This window comes from Strix uralensis, chromosome 4 (assembly GCF_047716275.1).
Source record: "Strix uralensis isolate ZFMK-TIS-50842 chromosome 4, bStrUra1, whole genome shotgun sequence".
Lineage (NCBI taxonomy): Eukaryota > Metazoa > Chordata > Aves > Strigiformes > Strigidae > Strix > Strix uralensis.
This window is the reverse complement of record NC_133975.1, coordinates 6,735,109-6,760,415: the sequence shown is the minus strand read 5'-3', so window position 1 is coordinate 6,760,415 and position 25,307 is coordinate 6,735,109. Positions and strand designations below refer to the sequence as shown.

Below are 25,307 nucleotides of genomic sequence, written 5' to 3'. Positions count from 1 at the left end.
GCTGGCACTTGTCCCCAAGAAGGGGCTGGAAGAGCTCTCAGCAGCATGAAGCACATCTCAGAGGGTCACGCAATGGCTCGGAGCCTGCGGCCTGGCCCAGCTCCATCCACCGACATCAGCACAGCCTTGGCTCAGCCTGTTGCCCAGTTTCTACCAGGGCTTGCCTGAGTTTTGAAGGCTTGCATCTCTTTATAGCAACAGTGAAGATGTTGATGATAACAAAGAGGCCTTTAATACAAATTTTACTTTAATGGAAACATTTTACACAGTAAAATGATTTGTATGTGCAGGGCTTCTAGATTCTTTTGCTGATTCTTTTGTAGGTGAGGTCTCCCATGGTCAGCGTCTGAAAAAGAAATGGAGAGTGTTAGCTTTTCATGGTGCTTGTCTCCAAACTCTACTTGGAAAGGATCTGATCTTGCAAATCAAAACAGGACTGGTCCCCAGTCTATCTCCTATAAACTAAATTATAAAAACTTTGGATTTCTTCATGAATCCAAAGCAGGTAGGGATAATCTGGCATCCCTCAACTGGGATCAGTCTGCTGTACCTCTCTTCTTTAAAAGTGTCAGGCCCAGAGACATACCTATACCTCTGGGTGGGTGAGAACATGCCCTCATTACATGAAACTTTGATCAGCCATGCCTACTGGGGTCTTAAAGAGTACTTTTTGGATTGGACTATAACGAAACACTGCCTTCAGTGCCTGACCAGCAGATCAACTTTGGCTGCAGAGCCTGAGTGCAAGCACGTGCTCATCTCCAGCACCTCCCCAAGGTTCCCAGCATCTCTGTAGGCTTTTTGGTGTCCAGACCCCTGAAGGCAACTGTATGCACCATTACTCCAGCCATTGCCCTTCTCTTCTGCACTTACATTGGTGATGGTGTCTCCGTTGAGTTCAGTGACAGATTTCAGCCCTTTCAGGTTGGCGACCAGTCTGTTGTTACCCTCCAGCTGAACAACAGCCTGATAGGAGAAGACAGAGGCATTCATGTTATTGGTGGAGACCATCTCAACCCCTGCATTTTGTCCTTCCTCTTCTGTACGGAGTTGCCACCATCCCCTCTGTAAGCTGTTTGGAGCAAACTGCTCCCTCGCTGATTTTGGCTTTCCTGGGAGGAGGAGGAGAGGGGGTTGTGCTGGTGGTGACTACAACACAACAAGGGTATGGATGTTTACTTTGGCCTCTACAGGGATGTGATTTTGCCACTGTATCTACCTCTCTCCCCTTCAAATTGAGGCTCACTCATGGCTCCCACACTGTTAGATGCCAGAGCAGGGATCCTTGACATCCCTTGGCATCACACCAATGCAGGAGTTTTGGCGGAGAAGAAGGAAGGCTCTTCACCCTGACAATGCTGGTGCCTCTGTGCAGCCCTGATGCTCCTTGGGGCAGCTCCTCATGCAGCACCCAGACCAAGAGGAGCTGCACAACTCCAAGGAGAGGACTGCAGAGCCACCTGAGCTGGGCCAGGACATGCCATGTCATCTCCTCTCCACCACCAACCTATTTCACATTGCTGCTGTAACCTCCTTTGGGGTGGGGTAACAGGGAACTGGGTCACAGCATGGGTCTGGGAGGAGTCTTGGTCAAGGTGGGAAACTATTTAAGGAGCTTTCAGAAACTCAGTCGTGGCAGGAAAGCTCTCAGAGGGACAGGCACATCTGCTGAATCTCTGCCCCTCAGGAGCTGCACATCTAAAAAATCTACAAACAGCACCAGCACCCCCAGGGCAGCTATCACTGATTGCTGAAATTACTCAAATAAATAACCCAGCAAAACCCATTTCTGTTCATCTGTCTGTCCAGCTATAAGACATATTCATCTGCCCTTGAGTTGCTGATTTACAGAGGGCAAAACTTTTCTAATAGCCATTTCCCCCTAGTTTATGCGCAAGGGACTTCAGTGATGCTGGAAATCGTGATGCAGCCGGTACGGCTCTCAGAGCCCAATTCACTGGGGCATTTTTTTTTGGTGATCATCCCTCCTGCTTTCAAAAGTCCCTGCAATATCATCTCCCAAGGTAGAGGTGAGAGGCAATATTGCCAGTGGCATTGCCTTGACATTTTATGAACCATTGTAAACTAATGTCCAGGAACGGGAGCTGACCCAATTTCAAGGGTGATAAATCCTCACCTTGCCAAATCATCTCACCCAGTGTAAACACAAGCAGTGATAAAGGCTAGCAGAGAATCTGACAGCTGCTGGGACTTAAAAGGAGACTTTTATTGGTTTATGATTAGCTGACTTTCCTGCACTACCTTTAAGTCAACAAAATGATGGTGGGGGTATGTTTTGTGTTGCAACATGACAGAAAGTCAACCCTTTTCCACCTCAAATCTTTCAGACCTTTTACTGTCAGAAAAATTTGCAAAAGCGTCTCTATCCCCCTTTTCCAAATGGGCTATTAAAACACGGGCTTCCAGTGTTTTCTAAACTGGCTATTAAGATATCTTTAGAAATGCAAGGCTTCATCTGCTGAAGTGCTGGTGGGGGAGCTTGTTTTGCAAAAGTGAAGAGGGGAGATGGGAACTTCAGAGTCTTGGGCTCTGATTTTCCCAGGAAGGTGGCTCAGAAATGGACTGTCAGTTTTGGAAATGTGTCCCTAAGAGACTTGCAGAGGACCTGCAGGGAACCGGGCAGTGGGTGTCACATCTGCAGAGTTGGTTTCAGCAATTAGTCCCTTCCCGTTATATTAAATCATTCACACAAACTGTGAGAGACAGAACCAGGCTGGGGAATTACCCAGGTCTTTTCCCTGTGTCCGCTTTAACACCTGTGGTCTGGTCATTCCCTTTGCTCAAGTGCAGAGGGAATGGCTGGAAAGGAAATCTGATGTCCCTGAGCCACTGCAGCCCTGTCAGAGGAGGAGCTGATCACTCACCTTGACTTTCTCTCCTGTTAACATCTCCATCTCGCACTCCTCCCCAATGGTGAACTCGTTGTGCAGCACTTTGGAGCCAGTGGTCACAGTAACCTTGAACTTTTTCCCATCCTGCACGATTTCTGAGATGCTCTTGATGTCTTTGCCCTTCTGGATCTGGTCATCAGGAAGCCCTGTGCAGGAACAAGAGATGTTAGCTGGACCTTGGAGCCATCGGTGGGCAGATTGCTGCTGCTGAGGGAATGTGGTGGGATTTGGGGACCCACAGCTGGGACGATTTCTATTCCAGTGTGTAAAAACCTTGCAAGGATGATGGTTCCCCAAGGGTCACATGGCTCTGAGTCTTCTGGGGAGGAAGAATAACAAATACTGTCACCCTGGGTTTTGTGTGGGCACCAGACCTCTCCCTTGTCTCACTGACCTGGCTGGGAGCAGAACAGCTACCTGCCTGGCTAAACATCAGATGGAAATTAAAAAATCCTGTTTTCTTTACTTCACTGAAAGGCAAGCAGAGAAAATGGAATAAATGGAGGCTGAATGAGGGAACCAAGTAGTTTTTTAATGAGATTCAGGGTCCCTTAGAACCAGCTCACTGAAGTCTCCCAAAGCCTGAAGCTGATCTGACAGGTAGAGCCCTCTGACACATAACTGTGCAGAAGTAGTGCAAAGCTTCCTGAATCCCTGCAGGAGCATGTTCCCTGGCACAGACACTGGTGGAACTCTAGCTGGACACATTTATCACTAAGCATTTAAACAACACTGACTATTTTTCTGATGAATGGTGGAATTTGGGGCTTTGCAGCATCGCCTAGCAGCAGCACGGTGGGCTGAGTGATGTCCTGCTCACCCTCAAATTTCACAGCATGATGGAATAAATCTGCAGACACCTTAAGCCACCAAAGTTCCACTGGTTTATCACGTGTGTGCAGCACCCTGCCGCACTGGCCCACAGCTGCGGAGCCCACTGGGACTGTTTTCCTGCAAGCCATAAAACTTCACCCAACATCTCTTGATCTCCAGCCACCAGCCAGAGAGACGCTTTCTCTTCTATTTTGAGATCCCATCTCCATGCATATGCATTAAAATAAACCCAACAATTGCAAGATGACAGAAATAGGAAATCTGAGAGATGTTTTCAATCTACATCATCAGCACATCAGCACAGTTGAATTCCCAAATATCAGTGGGGTCTGTGGAAGCAAAGCAGCACACAGCACGTGCAGGCACTTACCGAGCGCTTTCATAAAAGGCTCAAAATTTTCCTGAGACTGGAGTTCATACTTTCCAGTGAAGCTCATGATGGAAAGGCTCTCTGTGCTCCCAACACAAGAGAAGGTGCCTTGCTGGTAAGCAGAGCTTGGTTTTATAAGGTCCTTTCGCCTTAAAAGTTGGTCAGAGGTAAGATGATGTAATTCTTTTACGGCCATGTTCAAACATAAAACTGGGCAATGGTCAGTGATAAATTGCTCTACATTTTTAGACCTTGATTTACAGCGTGGGGGCAGGGAAATCCCATAAACCCATTTTATGGAGGTAGCAACGTGGCATCCATAAACAAAGGATAAAAAAAAATTGTGCAAAGAGATTAATTATTGGAGGAATGAGCCAAATCATCTAATCAAGTTGCAGTCTGGAAGCGCACATCTGGAAGAGGAGAAAGCAGTGAAAGATCACGGTGTCCCCTGGAACTGACACCGGTGGGGTTTCTGCTCACTGGGTCTTTAGCACTGGCATGAAGAGTAGTGGCTGCATGCTGGCAGGGAGTAACTTGCTTACTCCTTCACATGCCTCACAGTCCTCTGTAATGGTGGTTTTTGGTGTAACACAGATGTACTCACAAAATCATCGTCCCCTGAAGAAAAAACATGGCTTAAAATCAAATCCTGGTCTTGAACTGGCCCATCCTGAAGATTGCAGTTTAATTCAGACTCGATCACTATGGCCTTGCTTCCAAGAAAGGGGTTTCATGTGGATAGATGGACCAGTGCCATTAGTGATCTACCAAGGCTATTGCCAGGAGCCATGGCCAAAACTCCCTTTCCTCTCCTTTTGCCAGAGGAACCACAGTCACTCGTGTACTGAAGGAGCATCCCGGCCCTTGGAGCTGCATTTCTCCCAAATGCCGTGTTGGAAGTAGGGTCAGCAGCAGTCTCCAATTCCTCCCTCCAAAGCAGGACTCAGGGGCTCCTCTCCCAGTGTGGTCCCTTGGCTGAGTGTCCCGGGTTGCTGCACAGCATCTGAGCATTTGTCCTCTGGGTCTGGACTCTCAGGCTCAGCTTCTTGCTCCCATCTCATCCTCTGCCCCAGTGAATTCCTCCTCACTCCCAAAGTCACCAGCTCAAGGATTTTCCCCCTTTTCACTCATATGTCTTCTCCTCTTTGCAATTCTTCCATTCTGCCTTCTTATAGCATGTTTGGCATTTTTAAAAGTAAAATAATGGATAAGCATGAAAAAAACCTTTCTCCTTCCAATTTGGAGGTGCTGTCAGAGCCCTCTGCAGCCGCCCATCCTGCTCCTGCAGGCTCAGCCCGGGGCTGCTGCCCACCTTCACTCTTTGCGCTGCAGTGGTGCACTGCAGTGACACTGCCCGGGCTAGATTCAGCCTGTTTCTGGTTAATTAGTACAGGCAGTGTCTGCCTGACGAGGCAGGAGAGGGAAAAACCTCTGCCGGTGGGGCGGGCAGTGGGTGAAGTTGGTTGGGGGGAGGCGTCCGTAGGGGACATCCCCCCTCCGTGGCCAGGCAGGTTCAGAGAGCGCTCATGGGGGGTGGGTTGATTCAGCAATTTCTCCAAACAGCTTTCCAGCTATTTTCCCTTTTATCCCCCACTTCCCAACAGGAATGACATCACCTTAGGAACTGCATTTCATTTTTTTCCCCCACCCTGGGTGAATAACTCAGGGTCACGCGGGGCTGCGCTACCACATGTCCCTTTTCAGTGTCTTCTTCATGGGGACAGTGGTGACTGACCTCTCTGGCCGTGTCCTGGCAGCAGCCAGAGCTGGCAGCTCCCTGTCTCCTGCCAGGCAATGTTCTCCGGCCATGGGCCACCTGGAAGCACACGTGTGCCTCCCGTGCATTCATGCCCTGGACCTCTGGCTGCTCTTCCAGGCAATTTGGGTCCCCTCTCTTTGCATGATAGGGAGATTCAGACTTGAAAAAACACTTGAATATTTTTCCATCTGACTAATTTCAGAGCCCAGCACTCCCGATGCGCTGTGGGATGAGCACCATGGGGAAGCTTCAGCTCTGCATGGCTCATTTTTCCCCCACCATTGTCAACTGGAGCAGCCTGGAGTTGTGGTTTTCATTCATTTTTCAGTGAGATGCATTCCCAAACTGGCCTTGTCTGACCACATCCCACTGCTGGGGGGGATGCCTGGCTGCCACCCATTTCCACAGGCAGGCTAGGGAGAAGGGGTAGCTGCTAAGTCAGTAGGAAGAGACCTTTCTCAGGTAACCTCAGCCACATCCAGTGCAATGAGTACCTCTGAGCTGAAATCTAGGTAAGTCAAAAGAGAGAAATAGGAGAAACACGTTATGAGTAGTGTCCCAGGGTTGCCTGTCCCCCTCCAGCCTCTTCAAAAGAAGCCTACATATCTAGGGCATTTGTAAACATTTCATATTATCCAAATGAATCCACTCTTAGGTGCTTGAAGGAGCACCTTATTTTTTCCAGCCCCCAAAGAAGCCTGACATCTCAGCCACTGCAGACTTCCCAGACCCACAATCTCTCTGAGAGACCCATGCCAGCTTGAAAGGAGATACAACCACCAAGCTAATGAGACCTGAGCCTAAAATAGGATTTGGAAAAGCCCACCAGGTTTTGTCCCACAAACTTTTAAATGGTTATCATGCCTAATCTAGACAGCTAAACCACTTAGAAAAACACCACAAATTAGTTGAGAACTCCCCATGGGCAGTCCGGGCTCCTGAAGTCTGAATGTTGCCCATCAAATGTTAAAAGGGGAATATAATTATTCAGGACTCTTGATAACTGGACAGAAATTGTTCAAGTAGTTGGAGGAAATGGACAACTCATGACAGAATTCACCCCATTTGGGACTCAAGTTTCTGCAGGTATCCTCTCCACTTCTACTTATTGTGGATAGATATAACATATCTATGCTCCCAGCTTTGGTGTGTCGGATAAATGTGGACTATGGATCACTGCTGGCAAGTTTGGAAATGCAACCAACTGTCTGTTGGATTTGTGTTCTTTTATTTCCCCTAGTAAAGAAATGCAGAAGTTCTTATAAAAAAAGAAGAAACTCCTACTGAATGAAATTTGGCCAGGGTAATTATTATCTAGCCAGGCCTACTGAGCAAACAGCAGGTGAGATAAACTTAATCTCAATAGCAAAGTTCAGAATACTTGTACATCTCCCCACCAGAATACAGGATCTTTTAAAACACATCACTTTAACTTATCAGGGCCACAAATATGCACCTGATTTGCATTAACACAAGGCCGAGTCAACTGACCATTTGTTTAAAACTAAATTCACACCCTGAAACCTGAACCTGGTTTGTAGAAAGAGAAAAGACATGGAGCATTTTCAAAAATTATTGAGGAAGCTACGTGTTGTGCGAAGCCAGCAGGTACTTTTGTGTTTAAGTTGCTTTGAAAATAAAGCGTAGGATCTTAGAAGCTTGTCAGAATAAAGGATACAAGTGTCTCATTTCTGCTTTTTGCACCTGAATCAAAAATATGGACATGCAAAACTTCTCAGTTCCCTCCTAGCCATGGAGGTATCCAAATGCTCTTTGTCCCAAGGTGATGAATCAGAGAAATGCCATTTGGGAGGGACCTCTGAAGCTCTCTGGTTCAACCTTCTGCTCAAAGCAAGAACATCACCAACACCAGATCAGATCAGCCATGGCTTTGGCCAAATCTCAAACCCCACATCCTCTGCCTCTCTGGGTACCCATCCTGTGGCCACACCACCCACCTCTTGAAGAAAAGGTGCTCAACCCAAACCTCCCAAAGTGCGATTTGTGGCCAGTGCCTCATGATACAACATATGCCATAATCAAGAAAAGTTTGGCCCCATCATCTCTGTAGCTTCCCATGGAGCAGCTGCAGGCTGTTATGACCTTCCCTCAACCTTTCCCTGGGATTCCCAGTCCCGGCTCCCACTTTCACTCCATGTCTGCCAGGGCACTGGGAAACCACCCTCTTATGTGTGTCGCTTCCTGACAATTTGGATTTTATGGTGGGGAATAAGATTTTGGGTCTCAGGGCTCCTGCAGCAAAAATCCTTCTCTGCCTCCTCCAGTTTGAAATAAAACTCTTATTTAAGTTCTGAACTACAAAAAGGACTTTACAGCACTGTGTGGGGAGAGGCACTTTGCTGTAGCCCAGGACAGGGTACCTGGCAGCCTTATGGAGGTCTGGGAATGTCTTCATGCACCTCGCCTCTATCTCCTCTCTTGCTCTTCTTATCTGTCCCACCAGTGACTCCTCAGACTTTTTTTCAGAAAACCAAAGCTTTTGGTTTCACTTCAGTGTTTTGAGAAGCTGGAACTGGGCTCTACACTAGGATTTTCTTAGCCCAAATGTGAAAATCTACAAGCCAGGGCTTTTGCTGATTCAGTCATGGATTTCTCTAACGCAGGTCCACTTGGACACTCCAAAACTCCCAGCCATTTTGTTAAGAGCCTGGTCACAAGCTTGCCAGTCACAGATCCCCAGGTGGGCTTCCCTCGGTCTCAACCCATATTATTGCTTGGGTCATCCCTATTTTTGCTGCCCTTGTACCTGGGAACCTGGTCTGCTGCCCAGTTTTCACCTCTTCGGTCTGATTATTTTTAACCCTAAGGAACAAAGGTTTCTTTAGCAGGCCACATGGCTGTATTGCTTCAAAAGGCTGGATGGTAAAAGATGGTGCTGCTGCTGTGATCTCTCTGTCCCTCTTAATTTCCACCAAGTTTTCATTGTGCTGCATTACCGAGACAGCACTGAAATGAAATATGGCACCTTTCCCAGATTTTTCTCTTTTTAAAATGGCTGTGGCAGTCTCCTGGAGGCTGGCTGCCTCCAAGCTGTAACTTCCAAGTCATAGACATGCAAGCGCCAGTTCATATTGGTTTAGATTAGATATGTCATTATCAAAGCCCTGATAAGACAGCCGAAAGAGGCGGCTCGTACAGAGCACTGCTGCTTGATAAAGCTTTCCATTAATGCCAAAATTCAGTGAAGGACAGCCCTCAGCCCTTGTCGTCTTTTTACAAAGGTCCCAAAGGGAGCAAAGGCTCAGTAATGCTTCTCCAAGGGCAAGGCAGCGGTTTCACTGATAGCGTGAGACCTATCACTGCCTTAGCTTGGCTTACCAACACTCACCTGGGGAGCAGAGCTTACAGAAGAGCTGCCCTTTGCTATTGGGGTCTTGCCTTATAGCAGGAATAACGATGCTGTGCCACTCGTGTCCTGCTCTTTTGCTTCAAACACCTGCAGTTTAGTGCTGTGCCTCTCTCCGGGCACCTGGACCCCTGATCATGCACTCAGAGGGCAGGTATTGACATTGCAGCTTGGCCTTTGGTGGGATGAGGCTGTCCTCCATCCCACTGCCTAGCTTATGGAGTCAGTGGGCAAGGACTGAAAATGGTGCTCGTTGTTATGGAGCTAGTGTGTGCTGGGGCAGAGAAAGAAAATGTTGGGAAATAAATGGAGCCATTAGCAGGTAACTTTCTTCAGTGAGGAAGGTCTGGAAGAGTCCCCCAAAGCAGAGCCAGTGAACATTTAACCAGTGCAAATGTGTTTCATCTCACCCCACACATGTCTGCGTTGCAGATGTCTCCATCTGATCCAGGCACACGAAGAGCCCCTGAGACACAGTAGAGATATAAGTAAACCTTCGTCTGACCAAGTGGAGACTTGCACGTTGGGATGCAAAGAGCAGCAGCCTCCAAGTGCCTACAGGTGTTCAGATGAACTCCAATCCTGGAGGGACACCTGGCTGTCTCTATGGGTCTGTGCTCACCTCTCCAGCTGGCCTGTGTTCTCCTCGGTCCTGATTTATCAAGCACAGCAGCTCACTTAATGACTATTCACAGTGGGTTGCAGCTAATTAGTCAAGGAGAGCTTCTCAGGCCCTTACAGGCATGCGGAGGAGCCTGCACATCTGTGTGCCCTACTATTTGCACGTGAGTCCTGATGTGCAACTCATCTCACCACACAGAGGCACTATATGAATGTCCCATTCCCTGAAACGGCTTTTCATAAATGTAATATCACTGTCAAAGCAATTGACTTGGTGTCCCACACTCATGATATCTAAGCAGAGCCTCACGCTCCAGGGTGATCATCACCCTGGTATCTTCACCACTCCAGAGTGAATGTGCAGATGCGCTGAGCCAAAGACCACTGTTCCTGTCTGTCTCTGAGCCAAATATATAACCACAGTTTATATTTAAAATAAAGCCCAAACAAAAGCCCCCAAGACTTTCCCTAGCAGATGGTGCTCTTGAGCTGGGGAAAGCAATGACACAGAGGCTTAGGCCCAAGGCAAGCCACTGCTGCGAGGAGGCAGAGAGGTTGCCTGGGGTCTGAGAGCACTTGAGTTTTCACCAGGTTCACAGCCAGGGAGATGCTCCATGGGAAAAGACCAAGGTGCCAGCAAGGCCAGAGCTGTGGACAAAGTCTAGGATTGCCACTGTGCATGTCCCACTTGGTACTGCTGCCATGTTTGCTATAGCCAAAGCACCTCCCTGAGCACAGGTATCCCTGTTTTGCACATAATGGAGCACACAGAGACTGTCTGACTTCCCCAAAGTCACCTGGAGAAGCTGACAGAGCAAATGTGCTGTAACTGCTCAGCCTCCACAGCATCTTCCTTGCTGAGTCCCTAGTGGGTGGTCATACAGCCCATATCCTATGTGACTGTAGATTTTGAGATAAAATTTTCCCCTGGGGTTTAATGTGAACTTCAGCATAGTAGGACCAGATTGTACAACCTTCTCCAGGCAATAGCATTTTCAGCGTCCCACCACAGGAGCCAGCACTGCACAATACCATCCTCATGCTCCTTTTCTGCTCTGCCTTTACAAGTGGGTCCTGCACTTTGGTCTACAAGACCCAAACCACACATGGATGTCCTTGAACTTGTTGTGAAACACCTTGCGGTGAGGAAAGAGTGTTGTACCCAGCTGTGGGGAAAGGGCCGATGTGCTGGCAGCTCCTTGCCCTGCAAAATCACCAGAGGGGGAGGTCAAAAATTGTGTGTGTGCACATTTGTAGGTGAGAAGAGGTGTTGTCCCATGTGGAAGTCCTACCTCATATCAGCTGACAATTTATGTCAGATTTAGAAAGAGGGGAAAAGAGCCACATTCACTGTAATAAAGGGCAACTTCATGCACTTTAATTTATTTACAGTTGTACATTTCTGCCTTATATCTCCTTGACATGAGGCTCAAACAAATAATTCTGGGTGTGCGTTTACCTGTGCAGCTGCAGACACTCTCTGCAAACATCCCAAACCCCCTTCCTGTTACGGATCTCTGAACCTCACGAACATGTGGGTCTGCCTCTGAGAAAGGCAGAATTGACATAATTTGATTTCTGGACAAAACCATACAGTTTTTACCTGGATTCCGCCTGTTTTCTCTGTGAAAGTTCATACTCTGTACATGAGAGGGCAGAGGGCACGTAACTTCTTCAACAGTCCCCAGAAACAAGCTTATCTATTTTTTCTCTGACAACATAACACACTTCCCACTGGGAAGTACTCTGTAAGGGGTAGCAAATGGCATTGCAAAACCCCAAACATCCTTATCATCCTTACTGGACCTGCCTGGTGTTGCTTGGGTCACTTAGGTCTGAAAGCTTTTGTCTGTGTCTGCGTTTTAGACACCAGACAGCTCATGGGCAGAGACAGGAGTGGGAGATAGGGGATTTTTGTGCTGCCCAGGCTTACATGATGCTTTTTTATTAAATTTGGCGCATTCTGGTCCTGGTTGCAAGTTGGGGTCTTTCCACATGCCCCTTTCTGAGTCTCTCCCTGGGGGTAAGCTCCAGAGACCCCCACCAGGGGAGAGACCCAGCTGGAAGGAGGGTGATAAGAGCCCAGGATGGAACTTGCAGAGAAGATGCGGTGAACATGAAGAACCTTCTCCCCACCTCGACAAGCTCTTGCGCTGGCTCAGGCCACCCAGGTGTGTAGCCTGGCCTCCCTCTGCAGGACATCGCCCGTGCTTCCTCTTCCTCCGCTCCAAAATGGGACTCTTTGGAGAGGTGTTTCCAGGCTGTTGCTTGAAATCCCGGTGGGATGGCTGGGCGTCCGTGGCCCGAGCGGTGGAAGGACGTGTTCGAGGGTGGGAAAAGCTGGGTGCAAGCAGGACAAGGCCCCCCCCGGGGCAGGGTTTGTGCCTCTCCTCCGTGGATGCGAGGCGCTGCCGCCATCTAGTGACACGGGGACCCAGCGGCGGCTCGGGCAGAGCCTGCGGTCCCCAGCGCTCCTGGGACTGGGGAAGGGGGACACAAACCCAAGGCGTTGCTTGTGCTTGGCACACACAGAGGGGCCCGTTGTCGGAGAAGATAGAAAGCTGCTCAGCGAACAGGGTGCTGAGAGCGTTGCAGTGCTTTCCTCTGGGTGCTGCAACGCTCTGGGGTGAGACCTGAAAGTTTGGGGGGAACCTGTGAAGGGTTATGGGGGGACTGCGTGCCCTTCTGCTTCCTGAGTCCTCGCCACGCTTTGGGATGCCTTTGGTCAATGGAGAGGCTGAGGAAATTCCATCTGGAGGGATGAAAAGTGATGCAGTACAAAACAAAAAGTTGGAAAAGTCTGACCGCAGCCTTAGCTGGAGTTTGCAAATATAGCTGATTTCTGACATGTGAGTCCAAAGAGCATGAACCACTCAGGAACAGACAGCGTCCAAAGTGAAAGTGCAAATCCTAACAGGAATATGGAGGCACTGAGTAAGGCCAGGTTAATTGAAGGTTATTACATTTTCCAGCTCATGATCTGTTGCTGCAGTGCATGAGCCCCGACAGGCTGGCGTGCAGCAGCACAGGCACTCCCTTCCCCTCTTTTCTTTTAAAATTCAAAATAATATTAAAGAAATGGCACTCTAAACTTGAATAGATGGAAATTGCAGGGCCGAGCATGGGAAAAGCTCTCCCAATAAATGGCACTGTCGTCCCAGTACATGTCCCAGGCGCTTCCTCTGTATTCTGCACCCACCTGTAGCTGCCACATAAGCAGTCCCTGCCATCACAGCATTAACCGATGACCTCATTAGTGAGGGCTATCACTGCTGATAGGCCCAGGGCAGAGATAAAGCTGTGGCAACAGTCCTGCTGCTATTTCTGTCTGCAAATGCAGAGCAGTAGGTATCCTGGTATAACCCTTTTTTTTTTTTTCCCCAGGGTTCCTGTATGTACCCTGGAGGGATGTAATGCTAAAGGGATCATCAATCTCATGGTAAGCCCTTCTCTTGAAAAAAATAAATAAATTCGATGAATCAGTGAAGTCATCTTACACAGTTAATGCACACATTAAAAGAATTAGACATATGGTAAGTAAATGCCCAGAGGCATAAAGTCCCATGGTGGTGGGAGCAGCTGAGGTCCCATCGGGGTGTGCTGGGTGACCCTTGCGGAGATGATCAGATGGACATTGGTGGTATTAAATTGTTACACTGGTAATAAAAACTATCAGCTTGGGCAGCTTTTCCTAGGGGGTTTGATCCTTGTGTTTTTCTAACCTAAATTTGAGCTGGGCTCAAAGCGTGCTCTGCCTCTGCGTGGGCAGAGACTGCTGCAAGGAAGGAAAATCCTGAATTCACCTCGCCATGCTGTCATGGGAGAGGTTAGAGTAGAGGAGGCAAATCATGTATCCTGCAGCTTTTAGTATTTTCTTTATATCTAGTATTTCACTGTTTTGTCCAGAGATGCTACTTGAAGTTTTTTGTGTCAGCTACCACTGGAGCATGATGGGGAGGTAACGTTTCATTTTGGGGACATTGGCTACTTGCCTCAGCTGGCCAGGTGACCCTGGAAGCTTTTGGTGACTTTGGGGATGGCCCTGGGGAGGTTTCACCAATTTAAACCTGAGCCATCCCTGAAGAACAAGCTCCAGCCCTGCTGCCTGATTTTTCCAGTGCCTTGTGGAAGAACGTGGATGCACATCTGGGATGGGGATGGACCTCCATTACAGGGTCAGCACCCCACTACATGCCAATGTACCGTGAGGACCTGGTGGCTGTGGGTACAGGGAGGGCCCTGGGGCTGCAGCAGGTTTGGGTCGTTCAGGCTTCATCTTTGCCATGTAATGAGAAATGTTGATCTCTCTATGGTGGGGAGATGTGGGCTGGTTGGGTGATATAATTTATATAATTATGATAAGTAGCGCTGATTTTCTAGGGATGGTCAGAAAATGGAGACTATTAACAGTGCTCTGGCCCACTGGGTAAGCTCAGACATATTATTAAAAAGCTGCTGTTTGCTTCCTGCTCTGCTACAGCTGCCCTGTTTAACCTTGAGCAACCCCATCACTGGCAACTTTGCCCAGAGCCTGAAATTTAGCTTCTGCCTCCTGCTGAGGAGCTTGCAGAACTTTTTTGGATGTTGGGTGTAGAACAGCCTGTTTCCACATCAGTGCTCAAGGCAAGGACTGGACCACTCTGGAAATTTTTCTCATGGTTCCAGCTACTCACCAGAGTTAAACCAGCAACGCGTGTTGGGTCGGACTCCGATGCTTTGGCAGATGATGTGTCCCTTACCGCAGACGTGGGCTTCCTGACTCGTGGCTGACTGTTATCAGCCATCCTTTGTACCTCTGCACCTTGCCTTCCTGGGCTGAAGTCCCTGCACACGCTCCAGCAGCACACACTGTGCTGCACCCCGGGTCTGTGCAGCCACCAGTCCTATGCTGACTTTGCCCTTCAAAAAACACTTATTTATTAAACTAAAAAGTAGGAAAAGTGATGTACAGCCCTTCCCTGCAAAGAACAACTGAGTTTTTTTGCACAGCTGTGCACGTGCCTCCTCTCTTTTCTGTGCCTCAGTTTCCCCATCAGTGGGACGGGGCTGTTAAGACATCCCAGCCCAGCTGAACACTTGGCTTTGCACAGCTGAATCGCAGACTGATTTTGGTTGGAAAGGACCTCTGGAGATTTCTGACCCAAACACTGCTTTAAGCAGATTCAATCTCAAATTTAAATCCAACCTCCCAGTTAAATCAGGTGGCTCAGTGTTTCCGCAGTTGAATTTTGAGTTATAGTGGAGACAACAGGCTCTCCATGCCCCGTGCTTGATCACCCTCATGGTTAAAAGCTACCTCCTAATATTTAACTAGACTCTTCCTCAGCTGCAGCTTGTGCCTGCTGCCCCTTGCCCCGATGTCCAGCACCACCAGCAGCAGCTTGGCTCCTTCTTTCCCTTATATTCCCCTTCCCGGGCTTGATGCAGGGCGGCCGTCTCTGCCGGCTGCGCCGCGGCGAGGGGAACATCGGCAGGTTGCAACGGGGAGAAGTTTTCCGTGAGCACAAGTGCAAAGGGTGGCCGGGTTGTGAGTGGCAGCGAGTTGCTTGGCCGCTTTCCTGCCTCTGCGTGGGGTCAGGCGACTGGTGGCTGTGCCGAGCCGAACCGTGCTGTGCTGTGCCGAGGGGCTGCACCGTTGGCCCAAGTGCCCAAGGTGGGAATGGCTTTGGGGGTTCAGGGGATCGGGGCGAGAAGGGGCCTCTCCCGGCAGCTGCTTGGTGGGATTTGCGTGAATCCGGAGGATTTAGCTCGGCTCTTCCTACGCTGAGTTAAATCCTCTCCTTAGTTTAACCCCTTTGAAGAAAATCAACCTGCTCTAAAAACATAGCTATTTCCTTTTATTTATTTATTTTTTCAGATTTTAAAACTCCAGCTTTTGCAAATAGCCTGTAGGGGACATGACGTGCTTGCGCAGTGACTTCTGCGCGGTCGGGGCTTTTGCCCAGGCCGGGAAGTGTCTCGGAAGTGTCTCCGGGGCAGGGTGGGAAGGGCGCAGGGAAAGAGGGACAAGAACGCTCCAGCCACCTCGGTACAAGTCCCGGGCAGTGTTTCCACTGCCAGCAAAACGCTGTATGACCTCCACCGGCCATAGCTGCTCCAGCTCCCCACAATTTTTTTGGGAAGGAGGTGGTTTCTTCCCTGAGGAGCTCTGTCTGCCCACATGGGAAGTTTTATGGGGTGTCAGCTTGGGATGCAGGGCTGTTCCCAGAGGGGGGGATGCTCCAGTGCCCTGGCAGTGATTGCGGTGCTTCCCCAGCACCCATGGAGTATGTCAGCACGCGGGGAGGCACAGGGGCCGTCGACTTCGAGGGAGCCCTCTTCTCTGGCTACGCACCTGACGGGGGCCTCTTCATGCCCCAGCACATCCCCTCGCTGGACAGGGACACCCTGCGGAGGTGGGGCCGTCTGTCCTACCGGGAGCTGGTGAAGGAGCTGTGCTCCCTCTTCATCACGGCCGAGCTGGTCCCGCGGAGCACGCTCAATGGTGAGCCTCGACCACGCAAATATGTGCATGAGGATTTGGGGGTGTTTGGATGCATCTGCCTGCCTTCACCCTATCCTCTTCTCAGCCCCCAGAGGATGGAGCCTGCTGCACCATTGCCTGCTCCTTTCTGTACCCTATTCTCCTCTGTCACCTTGCTGGGACTTGTTACCTTCTGGAAAAGGTGTCCCCTGTGTGCAGATAGGGATTCTGGTGATTGCAATAGCAAAAGCTGATGCTGTGGCCCTGCTCGCTGCTGGGGTACCCTGTTGCTTTGCTGGGCTCCAGACCTGCCCTCCCACCGGGGATTTCTGCTGCTCCATGCTCTCATAGAGATCTGATTTTTAATGTTTTTAGCACTTAACAGCTATTGCGTCCACCAGAGGGCAGCTACAACCGCTGTTTCAACAGCACATTACGATAAAATTTGGGTTTCCTGTATTTTATATTTTAACAGTTTGCTCTGATTATGTCGGGTGTCCCCTGGGGTTATTTGCCATCAAACGCAATGAAGCTAGGCTGGTTTACTCCTAATAACTGAGAATCCCTTGTTGGATATCTGTCACCTCTCCAACAACTGAGTCTTTGGTTGTGCAGAAAGCTTCCCAGAAGCATGAAGAGCAAAGGTGTGGGAAGCTGTGGGTCAGAAAAACACTTCTCTACCCAATCTAACAATCCTTTTAACAATTTTCCCTCTAGACCTGATTGACAGGGCCTTCAGCAGGTTCAGACACAAGGATGTCATCCATCTGTCCAGGCTGAAAGATGGGCTGAATGTTTTGGAGCTCTGGCACGGGGTTACTTACGCATTTAAGGATCTGTCCTTGTCCTGCACAGGGCAGTTTTTACAGTACTTCTTGGAGAAAAAGCAGAAGCATGTCACTATTCTAGTGGGTGAGTATGCCTCTTTGGGGGGGTAAAATTTCTGAGCAGGTCTTTACCCCAAGAGCCATCATCCCATGGCCCTCCCCATACTTGTCCCAGGGTAGTATGGCCTCGTGGATGACTGGTGGGTGATCTCAGGGCAATGCCAGGATGGCTGTTCTAGTCAAAAACATCTCATGGAGCATCTCTGCATCTTTTTCTTAAAGTGCAGCTATGCAGGTTTGACTGATGCATCAATTTTTTGCTTTTTTTGGTTCTCCCTCACTTTGAAACAGGGACTTCGGGGGACACAGGGAGCTCGGCTATTGAAAGTGTAAGAGGACAGAAGAACATGGACATCTTTGTTCTACTGCCCAAGGGGTTCTGCACCCAGATACAAGAACTTCAGATGACCACTGTCATTGAAGACAATGTGCACGTCTTTACTGGTTGGCATTGCTGTTGGACTGTCCACTTTATGGCCCTACTGTGTCAAAACCATGACCCTAAAAGTCTCAGGGCACTGTGGCTTTAGCAGCTGCAGCCAGCTGGCTCATTGCCATCATGGTCACCATGCCCAGGCATCTGGCTAACAGGAGACTGTAGCAGATGTCCCCAGTTTGATGACCACGTGGTGCAAGACTTCCTTTTCTCTTAGCCACAGATTAGAGTTGCCTCCATGCAGGTGGTTAATGTTTAGCTGCACTGAATTCAGCACCATATTTTGGCATTAAAAGGATTGAGAGTCACCCCTTCCCTCTGTCCCCTCACCTTCACGGGTGGTCCATCCCCTACTGCTGTGCCCTCCCCATGGTTAGGAGTCACCGCTGGGTGCTTGAGCTGTCCCATGGACTCCTCTGCTCAGCCAGGTCTCACCCTGCCATCTCACAGGGGATGTAGGTGTTTGCTTTCCTGGCAAATATATACTTGGTATAAGCAAGAGCCCAGAGTGCCAATGTCTGCAGAAACCACCTGGCATCCAGGTGGTGCTACTCAACCCCCGGCTCGTACAGCCCCTGAGGCAGACAGGCAGCTCAGGACGCCCCTGACCGCAGCAAACCGCAGGGCTTGAGACTGACCCTATTTCTGAGCAGAAATACCTTGTGCTTAATGCGCTGATGTTGGCAGATCTAATCTTTCCTTTCTCCTTTATGACAGCTCATGGGAACAGCGATGAAATCGATGAACCGATCAAGGAACTGTTCGCCGATGTTGATTTTGCCAGAAAATACAATCTGATGAGCTTGAATTCGGTCAATTGGTCTAGGATTATGGTGCAGATTGCACACCACTTCTATGCTTACTTTCAGTGTGCCCCGTCCCTGGATATCACCCCGCTGCCAGTGGTGGAAATTGTTGTGCCAACAGGAGGAGGAGGAAATATCACAGGTGAAGGGAAAAAGATAGGTTAGATAAGGAGGAGAGAGAGTGTTGTGACCTATGGACTAAAAGCACTTTGCAGATACTGAATATTGCTATTTATTAAAACACCCACTCTCTGGTAGGATTTCTTCAGAACCACTTACATTTTATTACTCATATATGGTTATTACTCATTCAGGTGTCACTGATGATTTGCAAGGTGCAGAAAATCCCAAACCACCCTTTGATGATGGCTGTAGCTATCTTGAGGATGGGCACATTCGAAAAGGACAGAATGTGTTTGATCCAGAAAAGAGGGAGAATACTGTGGCTCTGATTTCCTAAGTGAGACATTAACAGAGGTGTGGAGTCCTGCCTGGTCCTACTCTGGTTTGCATGGTAGTGAGCAGTCAGGAGAACCACTCTTAATTGCATAATCTGGCCTTCTAAATATGATTGCCTCAATCCCAAAATAGGTGTTCAACTGTCTTATGAAAGCAATAAAGAATTCCATGCACTCAATTACATTTGTTGCACTTCTAGGCTGCCCATCTGAGGCAGCATTAATAACCTGCAGGAGCCCAAAAGCTTCATCTCTCTTGCTTGAACAGCAGCTGCCTCACCTCTCAGTCCCCTGTCCATCCATCTTCAAACGTGGAGGTGCCCAAGGGTCAGTGTTTGATGGCAGGTGGAACATTGCATCCCTGGATTTTATAATCTGGTCCTCTACTAAAACATTAAAGACAGATATCTCAGAGTCCATTAGGGAATGCCTTTTGTGTCTGTTCCTGAACTGTGTGCTCAGACAATTTATACGATGACTTCTTTGCTAAATCTCCTTCGAATGTTTCTTCACCAAGCACGCATGTATTTTTCACTTTTTTCCTAGCTGGCTGTATTGCCCAGAAAATGGGTCTCCCAATTCGACTTGTTGCCGTGGTTAACAGCAATGACATCATTCACAGGACTGTTCAATATGGAGATTTCTCACTGTCAGAGAGGGTGAAGTCTACGTTAGCATCAGCCATGGATATTCAGGTATGTAATGAGTTGAACAAAATGGGAAAATACTAAATATTATATATTTTTATAATTTTTTCCTCGTATTCCATTATACCTGGTTTATGAGAGCATAATTCTGCCACTGGCAATGCCTCTCAGTGATGTATTAAGAGGTGTGACTCATATCGAGAATTTATGCTGCAGACTGCTGAGCTGAGATAGATCACACACCTTCCTCCTCACTTTTCAGGGCTTGACATTGTAATCTTCGTTGTTAAATGCTGAGTTTCTGGGGTTTCATTAGCAAAAGAGGGATGTTTTCTCAAAATTTAACACTTAGAAAATTATAAATCCCATCATGTCTCAAGGGCTTTGTTGATGCTTCTGAAAGGCTCCACCAAGAGCAAGAGAAAAGACCAGGAAGAAGGTAGGGAAGCCCAGAAGAAATGCCTCATCTATGGCCATCTTGCTCAGAGCAAAACAAGTCTCAGCAGGCAGGCAAAGGCCTCAGAAATGAAAAGTCATGGAGGTACAGAAACAAAACACCTGGAAGCAAATAACTCCTATTTCATACCTACCCTGTGATCTACAGGGATTGGATCTGCTTGCAAACAAGTGACCAAAGTGTGAAACACTTGCTGTTGTATCACTGTGGCCTTAAGCTACCTGGGTTTTCCAAGCTGTACAAATGCACTAGGAGGACCTGGGAGCCCAGAGGAACATGCTCTGCAGTCAGTAAGTCATTATGCCCCTACCACCAGGCTGCTGTGGTCTGCAGCTTGACTTTCCTCCAAAGGCATGAATTTGTGGGGCTCTTCAGAGCTCAAAGGGTAGCTGGGCTGCTCTCTTGGCCCATGTCCCTTTAGTAACACTGGTCTGCTGAGGCACCTGAGCATGTGCCAGACTGTAGGATCATGAGGGAAGGTAGCCAGGTGAAGTGATGTCCAGAGATTCCCCAGGAACTGGATGGGTATATCCCTCTGCACATCCCTCTCCACAGCTGCATGGAACATCATTGTTCACCTCACATCTGAAGCATCCATGCAAATATTTCCATACCTCAACAGATCATTCACACTGCACTGGAGGGGAATTTAGGAGGTCTCTAGTTGGGACCTGCTCAAAGCAGGGTCAGCCCTGAGGTCAGACAGGGTTGCTCAGGGCTTTGTCCCGTCAGGTGCTGGAAACCTTCAAGGATGAACAGTGCACAACCTCTTTAGGTTCCCTCTTCTGCAGACCAAGCTAAAGGAGAGAAAACTTTCTGGTTAGACACTAACTGAAGAGTTGAAAGTGAAGCAGAAATTCTAGTGTGGATGAGCTTTGTAAGGAGCAATCCCAGGAGAATCCTAGCAGATGCTGTGTCTTTGGAGTACCTAAAGCCAACTAGGGGCTGTTCTCCAGCCCTGAGGTCAGGAATCACCACGCAGTTCATGTCCATGTGCCCAGCATGACCTGTCCTCCAAACTGGGCCTCAACATTCTCCTGGACAACTCTAGTGACATGGGACAAAACCAGACTGGAGAGCTGGGTAATAACTTAAATGGCAAGGTCAGTGCTTGCACTAGTGTCCTGGCCCAGTTTGACTTACTGGTGTCAATGTAATGATCTGTAGTGGAAGCCATAAGGCTTGTATGAATGGAGGGTGAAGGGAAAGGTCTGGATGTGGAAGCAGCAGAAGGAAGGGCAGGAGAAGGGGTGTCAGTAGCAGGTCATCGAAGTCCAGGCATGCTGACACGTAGCTTCTCAGGACAGCCAGGTTGGGAGGCAGAGGACAGCCTAAAACACGGGACACCCTAAACCAGAGGGCAGGCTACACCCAGACTAGACTGAAGATTATAGGCTGGAGGCTCTGGGAGATGATGGTAGGAAGATGAAGAACAGGACGGGGGCCACAAGCCACCCAGATAAGGACACGAAAGTCTGAGTAAGTCCTGATGACTCGCCAAGGTAGAGTCAGAATGGAGGGACAAAAGGTCACAGGCACTGTCAGCTGCTAAAAGGTATAAAGAGCTCATCCAAAACCAGTACTTGGACACAGATGTGATGAGGACTTGGTAGTCGGTGCCCCTTGTCCTGTCTGTCCCTGCAAGGTATCTTGGTCAAACCACCTGGATGAATGTTTCTTGGTGAGCAGGCAGGAATGAGGCAGTGAGCAGTGAAGTTGATTTGGGACCCTCCTGTATGGTCTTGCACCGAGTTTTGCTGCAGTGTTGCAACACGGATTGCTACATATCCATACAGGCCAGTCAGGCCCTATGTGTGCCTTATATGTTCATAAAGGTTATCGGTCAGCCCTGAAGGGAGCTGGGTGTCTCATTAAGTCACACGGAAGCTGGGTGACTCACAGCAGCATCTGCAACACTGAGTAAACAGCTGGATATTTCTGGTTCTCAAATGCACGGTGTGTTATTAACCTGGGCTCCTCAAGGTGATTTTACAGATGCGGTCACACCTTTGATTTATCAGTCGTCCTTTCATTAGGTTTTTTTTTAATCTGATGGTCACTGCCAGACTGCCCTGACAGGTCAGAGGTCTGAAGGACGTTGTCTTCCTAAAGACTTGTCTTGGGATGTAGGTATGCAGGGGGAAGACACAAAGCCCACCCCAGCTTCCACCAAGAAAAACGCGGCAGTAGGACCTTAACGCTAATTAGACATCAGAGAATCCACACAGGTGCTCTCCCCCCAAGAAAGACGCTTGAATTTCCATTGCTCACCTACTGTTTTGTTATCCCAGGAGCCTTACAACATGGAGAGAATCCTCTGGTTGCTCTCGGGCTCTGACAGCCGCCTGATGAAAACGCTGATGGAGAGATTCAGTGTGTCAAAAAGCCTCAAGCTACCGGAGGATTTGCACAAGAAGGTCAGTTCCTCATGCACACAGCACCGTGTGCATATGAGTAAGGAGATTTACCTCCACCAGTTGTTTTCAACTCATTTTCAGAATAAAAAAATCATAGTGAAGAGTTTCAAACCAAAAATTTAAGCGTGAGGCCAGAGCAGAAGTTTTATATCAATGCATGTGCATAGAGATGTTAAAAACCCCTTTCCAAAAATGTTTTTTAAAAGAAACCTCTTTCTTCTTTGCAAAACTAATTACAAAATGCCTACAATTATTTAAGTAGAATGTGAAACCACCCTGTCCTTGGCCACTCCAGTGCCAGCATTGGCTGTGCATGTGAGTGTTGGCACAAATTGAGCATGGTACCTGGGAGCGGGTCTGCTGGGTTCGGTGCTGCACTTCAGCCTCGGTGTTGTGGCAAAAGGGAGCACGAACACAAAGCAGAGAGAAATACAAGATAAAACCAAACTTTGAATTGCAAGGCTCTTTGGGTAAGATCCAAAGTCCTACCTCTTCCCATCCAACAGGTGCTGTCCCCCACTGAGCATCCTTTGCCCGGTGCCTGCTTGCACAGCAGCAAAATAAATATTAAAAAATTTCTTTATTAAAAGAAAGAAGAGCTATTACACTGAGGTGGGTTTTACAAGCCCTCAGAAACTCCCTTGGAGCATGCAAATAGCGGCACAGAGCTGAGGAGCTGTCTTGGCTCCTCTCCATCCATGGTCCCAGCACCTGGGAATGGAAAGCCCTCACTTGCACCCTGGCCCCGTGGCCATTTCCAGCAGTGCCTCATCCCCTGGTTGCAGCAGAAACCCTTTTTCCTTCAGTCCCTGGCAAACTCCATCCTCCAGCCTCCCTATTTTGAAGTGCTTTGCTGAGTGCTCGTGGCACAAGCCTGCCTTGGAACATGTGGGGTGATGATGCCATGGGCAAACCTCCGTTTCCCCCATGGCTGCAGCTCTCTGAGACTCTACGCTCATGCTCAGCCTCTGATGAGGACATCGTGGGAGCCATGCAGCGCTGCTGGGAGGAAAACTGCTACCTGCTGTGCCCCCACTCTGCCGTGGCTGCTCACTACCACTACTTGCAGCTGGATGGGTAAGGACAGCCATGGTTGGGAGTGTTGGGGACCAGAGCATCACTTCTCTCTCTGCTCCTGCAGCATCTCCATCTCAGGGCTCGCTTACATCAAAAGTTTTCTCTCTTTTCTTTCCTTTGCAGCATTCCCCGGTGTTGCTTAGCTCCAGCCTCCGCAGCCAAATTTCAGGATGCCCTGCTCCGAGCTGGCTTGGTTCCCCAGCTCCCCCCTGAAATCACTGCCTTAATGGCGATGGAGAGCAGGTCCACTCCCCTGGAGCGGGGGCAGGACTGGGCACAGGTGCTCCGGGAGCAGATTGAAGCCACGGCACAGCGGCGGGGGATCGCTGGGCAGGGAGTCACACAGACCTGAACTACCAGGGCACGGCTGGCCAATGCCTCCAGGACAGCCCCAGGTTATGCTGGGAGAGGAGCCTACGTTCTCCATGCAAGCAAGAACACACTTAGCTGTTGAATTATATAGACTATTTCATAACATTTTCAGTAAAGAGCTCTGCAATCATATCCCCTTTTTTCCTAGTAATTAATAAAAAATGATTGAAACTGAATAAACCCTCCTGTTCCATCATTAGTAGCTATTACAGAAAGCTCCCTTAGCACTACCCCCAGTTGCCAGCTTCCTGAGCGTTACCCAGCAACTCTGACCCAGTGCTGGGATGTTCAGCCCAGCAATCCCAGTAGCACATGTGGTGCTCAATGGAAAACACATGCAGGGCTGGAGTGGATCTACTTTACCCATCCCTGTAATTTAAACATTGCCAGGGATCATTCTCAGCCATTGAAACTTGCTCAGTGTTAAATAGCAGATGTTTTCCCTGGACATGTTTATCTTAAGGAGCTACTTTCCAGTGCCGTGTCTTGCAGCTTTTGGTCCCAGTTCTGCTGCAGACTCTTCCTGGGCAACTTCCACTGAAACAAATAGGAAATGGGAAATTCCCCTTATCTTCTGTCTGAAACTTTAGGTCTTTCAATACCACGTTCCCATCATATACATATAAATATATAAATACCTCATGTGGGAGCTGCCTCCACAAGTCAAGCATCTGGCAGGAATCTCTTGTGCCTAAAAAGGGGGGAAAAACAATAGGAATAATTACACCAGTGGGGAAAAATCCCCCTTTGCCATCAAAAAAATTCCGCCTTTGACATCAAAGGAAGTCCTGTAATGGGAGGATTAATTTGAAGGTTTAGTGGCATTTAGCAGGGCAAAAGTAAGTTCTGTGAAGTGAATCAGCATGGGATGTTGCAGAATGTGCGGGAAGAGTGGGAAGCTTTGCCTGGGCTGCAAGCTGCCTTGCTGGCACCTGCGCAGCCTTTTCCTCGTCTTCCCCCCAGCACAGCCGGCCCCATGCCGCCTCCTTCCATCCCACCGATACCCTGCAGGAGAGGAGGGACCTGTGCCTCCTCCAAGGTGGGGGCCGAGGCTGCCCCATCCCAATTAACAGGGATGAGGGAAACAACTTAGTTGAAAATGATGTAAAAAACCACAGCACTTAGATGCTGGATGCTTTTAATGCTAACATCTCTACTAGTTGCATGGATCGAGCAGTTGGGAGGAAGATGGTGGTGGGCTCCAGGAAAAGTCTGCTGTTTCACAAGGCCATCATTCACCCCTCTTTAAGAGCCAAACTGTCCAGCAAAATACTTCTTATTTAAGCAGCAACACAGCCATGTTCTCAGGAATAACCTTCCCCCAAAGGATGACTTTGCACTGGCGGATGGTGTAGCAAGTCACTGGTGGTGCCAATGAGAAACCCCCCTGATCTCACTTGACCCCCGCGATCGGCTGCCAC

General features: G+C 48.8%; 2 protein-coding genes across 4 annotated transcripts; one reads left to right on the top strand and one right to left on the bottom strand.

Moving 5' to 3' along the window:
• Positions 1–237: 237 nt before the first annotated feature.
• Positions 238–4,232, bottom strand: FABP1 (fatty acid binding protein 1). The gene is made up of 4 exons (XM_074865015.1): positions 4,117–4,232; positions 2,886–3,058; positions 874–966; positions 238–346 (listed from the first exon to the last, which is right to left on the bottom strand). The coding sequence occupies exons 1-4, from the start codon at positions 4,181–4,183 to the stop codon at positions 296–298; spliced, it is 384 nt and encodes a 127-aa protein (XP_074721116.1). The 5' UTR covers positions 4,184–4,232; the 3' UTR covers positions 238–295.
• Positions 4,233–15,370: 11,138 nt separating this feature from the next.
• Positions 15,371–24,066, top strand: THNSL2 (threonine synthase like 2). Of its 3 annotated transcripts, XM_074865013.1 has the most exons (9): positions 15,371–15,519; positions 16,123–16,350; positions 17,047–17,241; positions 17,508–17,660; positions 18,370–18,600; positions 19,463–19,611; positions 22,312–22,437; positions 23,375–23,514; positions 23,638–24,066. In XM_074865013.1, the coding sequence occupies exons 2-9, from the start codon at positions 16,128–16,130 to the stop codon at positions 23,864–23,866; spliced, it is 1,446 nt and encodes a 481-aa protein (XP_074721114.1). In that variant the 5' UTR covers positions 15,371–15,519; positions 16,123–16,127; the 3' UTR covers positions 23,867–24,066. The 3 variants fall into 3 exon arrangements, with proteins under 3 accessions (XP_074721114.1, XP_074721115.1, XP_074721113.1); XM_074865014.1 differs by lacking the exon at positions 16,123–16,350 and having other exon boundaries at positions 15,377–15,519; XM_074865012.1 differs by lacking the exon at positions 15,371–15,519 and having other exon boundaries at positions 15,875–16,350.
• Positions 24,067–25,307: the final 1,241 nt, after the last annotated feature.

Bases quoted from the DNA above. Each gene is read 5' to 3' on its own strand.
- FABP1 (XM_074865015.1), bottom strand. From the start codon at position 4,183: ATGAGCTTCACTGGAAAGTATGAACTCCAGTCTCAGGAAAATTTTGAG. The intron at 3,059-4,116 runs GTAAGTGCCTGC...GTTCCTGCACAG, and splicing joins GCCTTTTATGAAAGCGCTCG to GGCTTCCTGATGACCAGATC. The intron at 347-873 runs GTAAGTGCAGAA...TTTCTTTTTCAG, and splicing joins ACGGAGACACCATCACCAAT to ACGCTGACCATGGGAGACCT.
- THNSL2 (XM_074865012.1), top strand. From the start codon at position 16,083: ATGCTCCAGTGCCCTGGCAGTGATTGCGGTGCTTCCCCAGCACCCATG. The intron at 18,601-19,462 runs GTGAAGGGAAAA...CTTTTTTCCTAG, and splicing joins AGGAGGAGGAAATATCACAG to CTGGCTGTATTGCCCAGAAA. The intron at 19,612-22,311 runs GTATGTAATGAG...TTGTTATCCCAG, and splicing joins CATCAGCCATGGATATTCAG to GAGCCTTACAACATGGAGAG.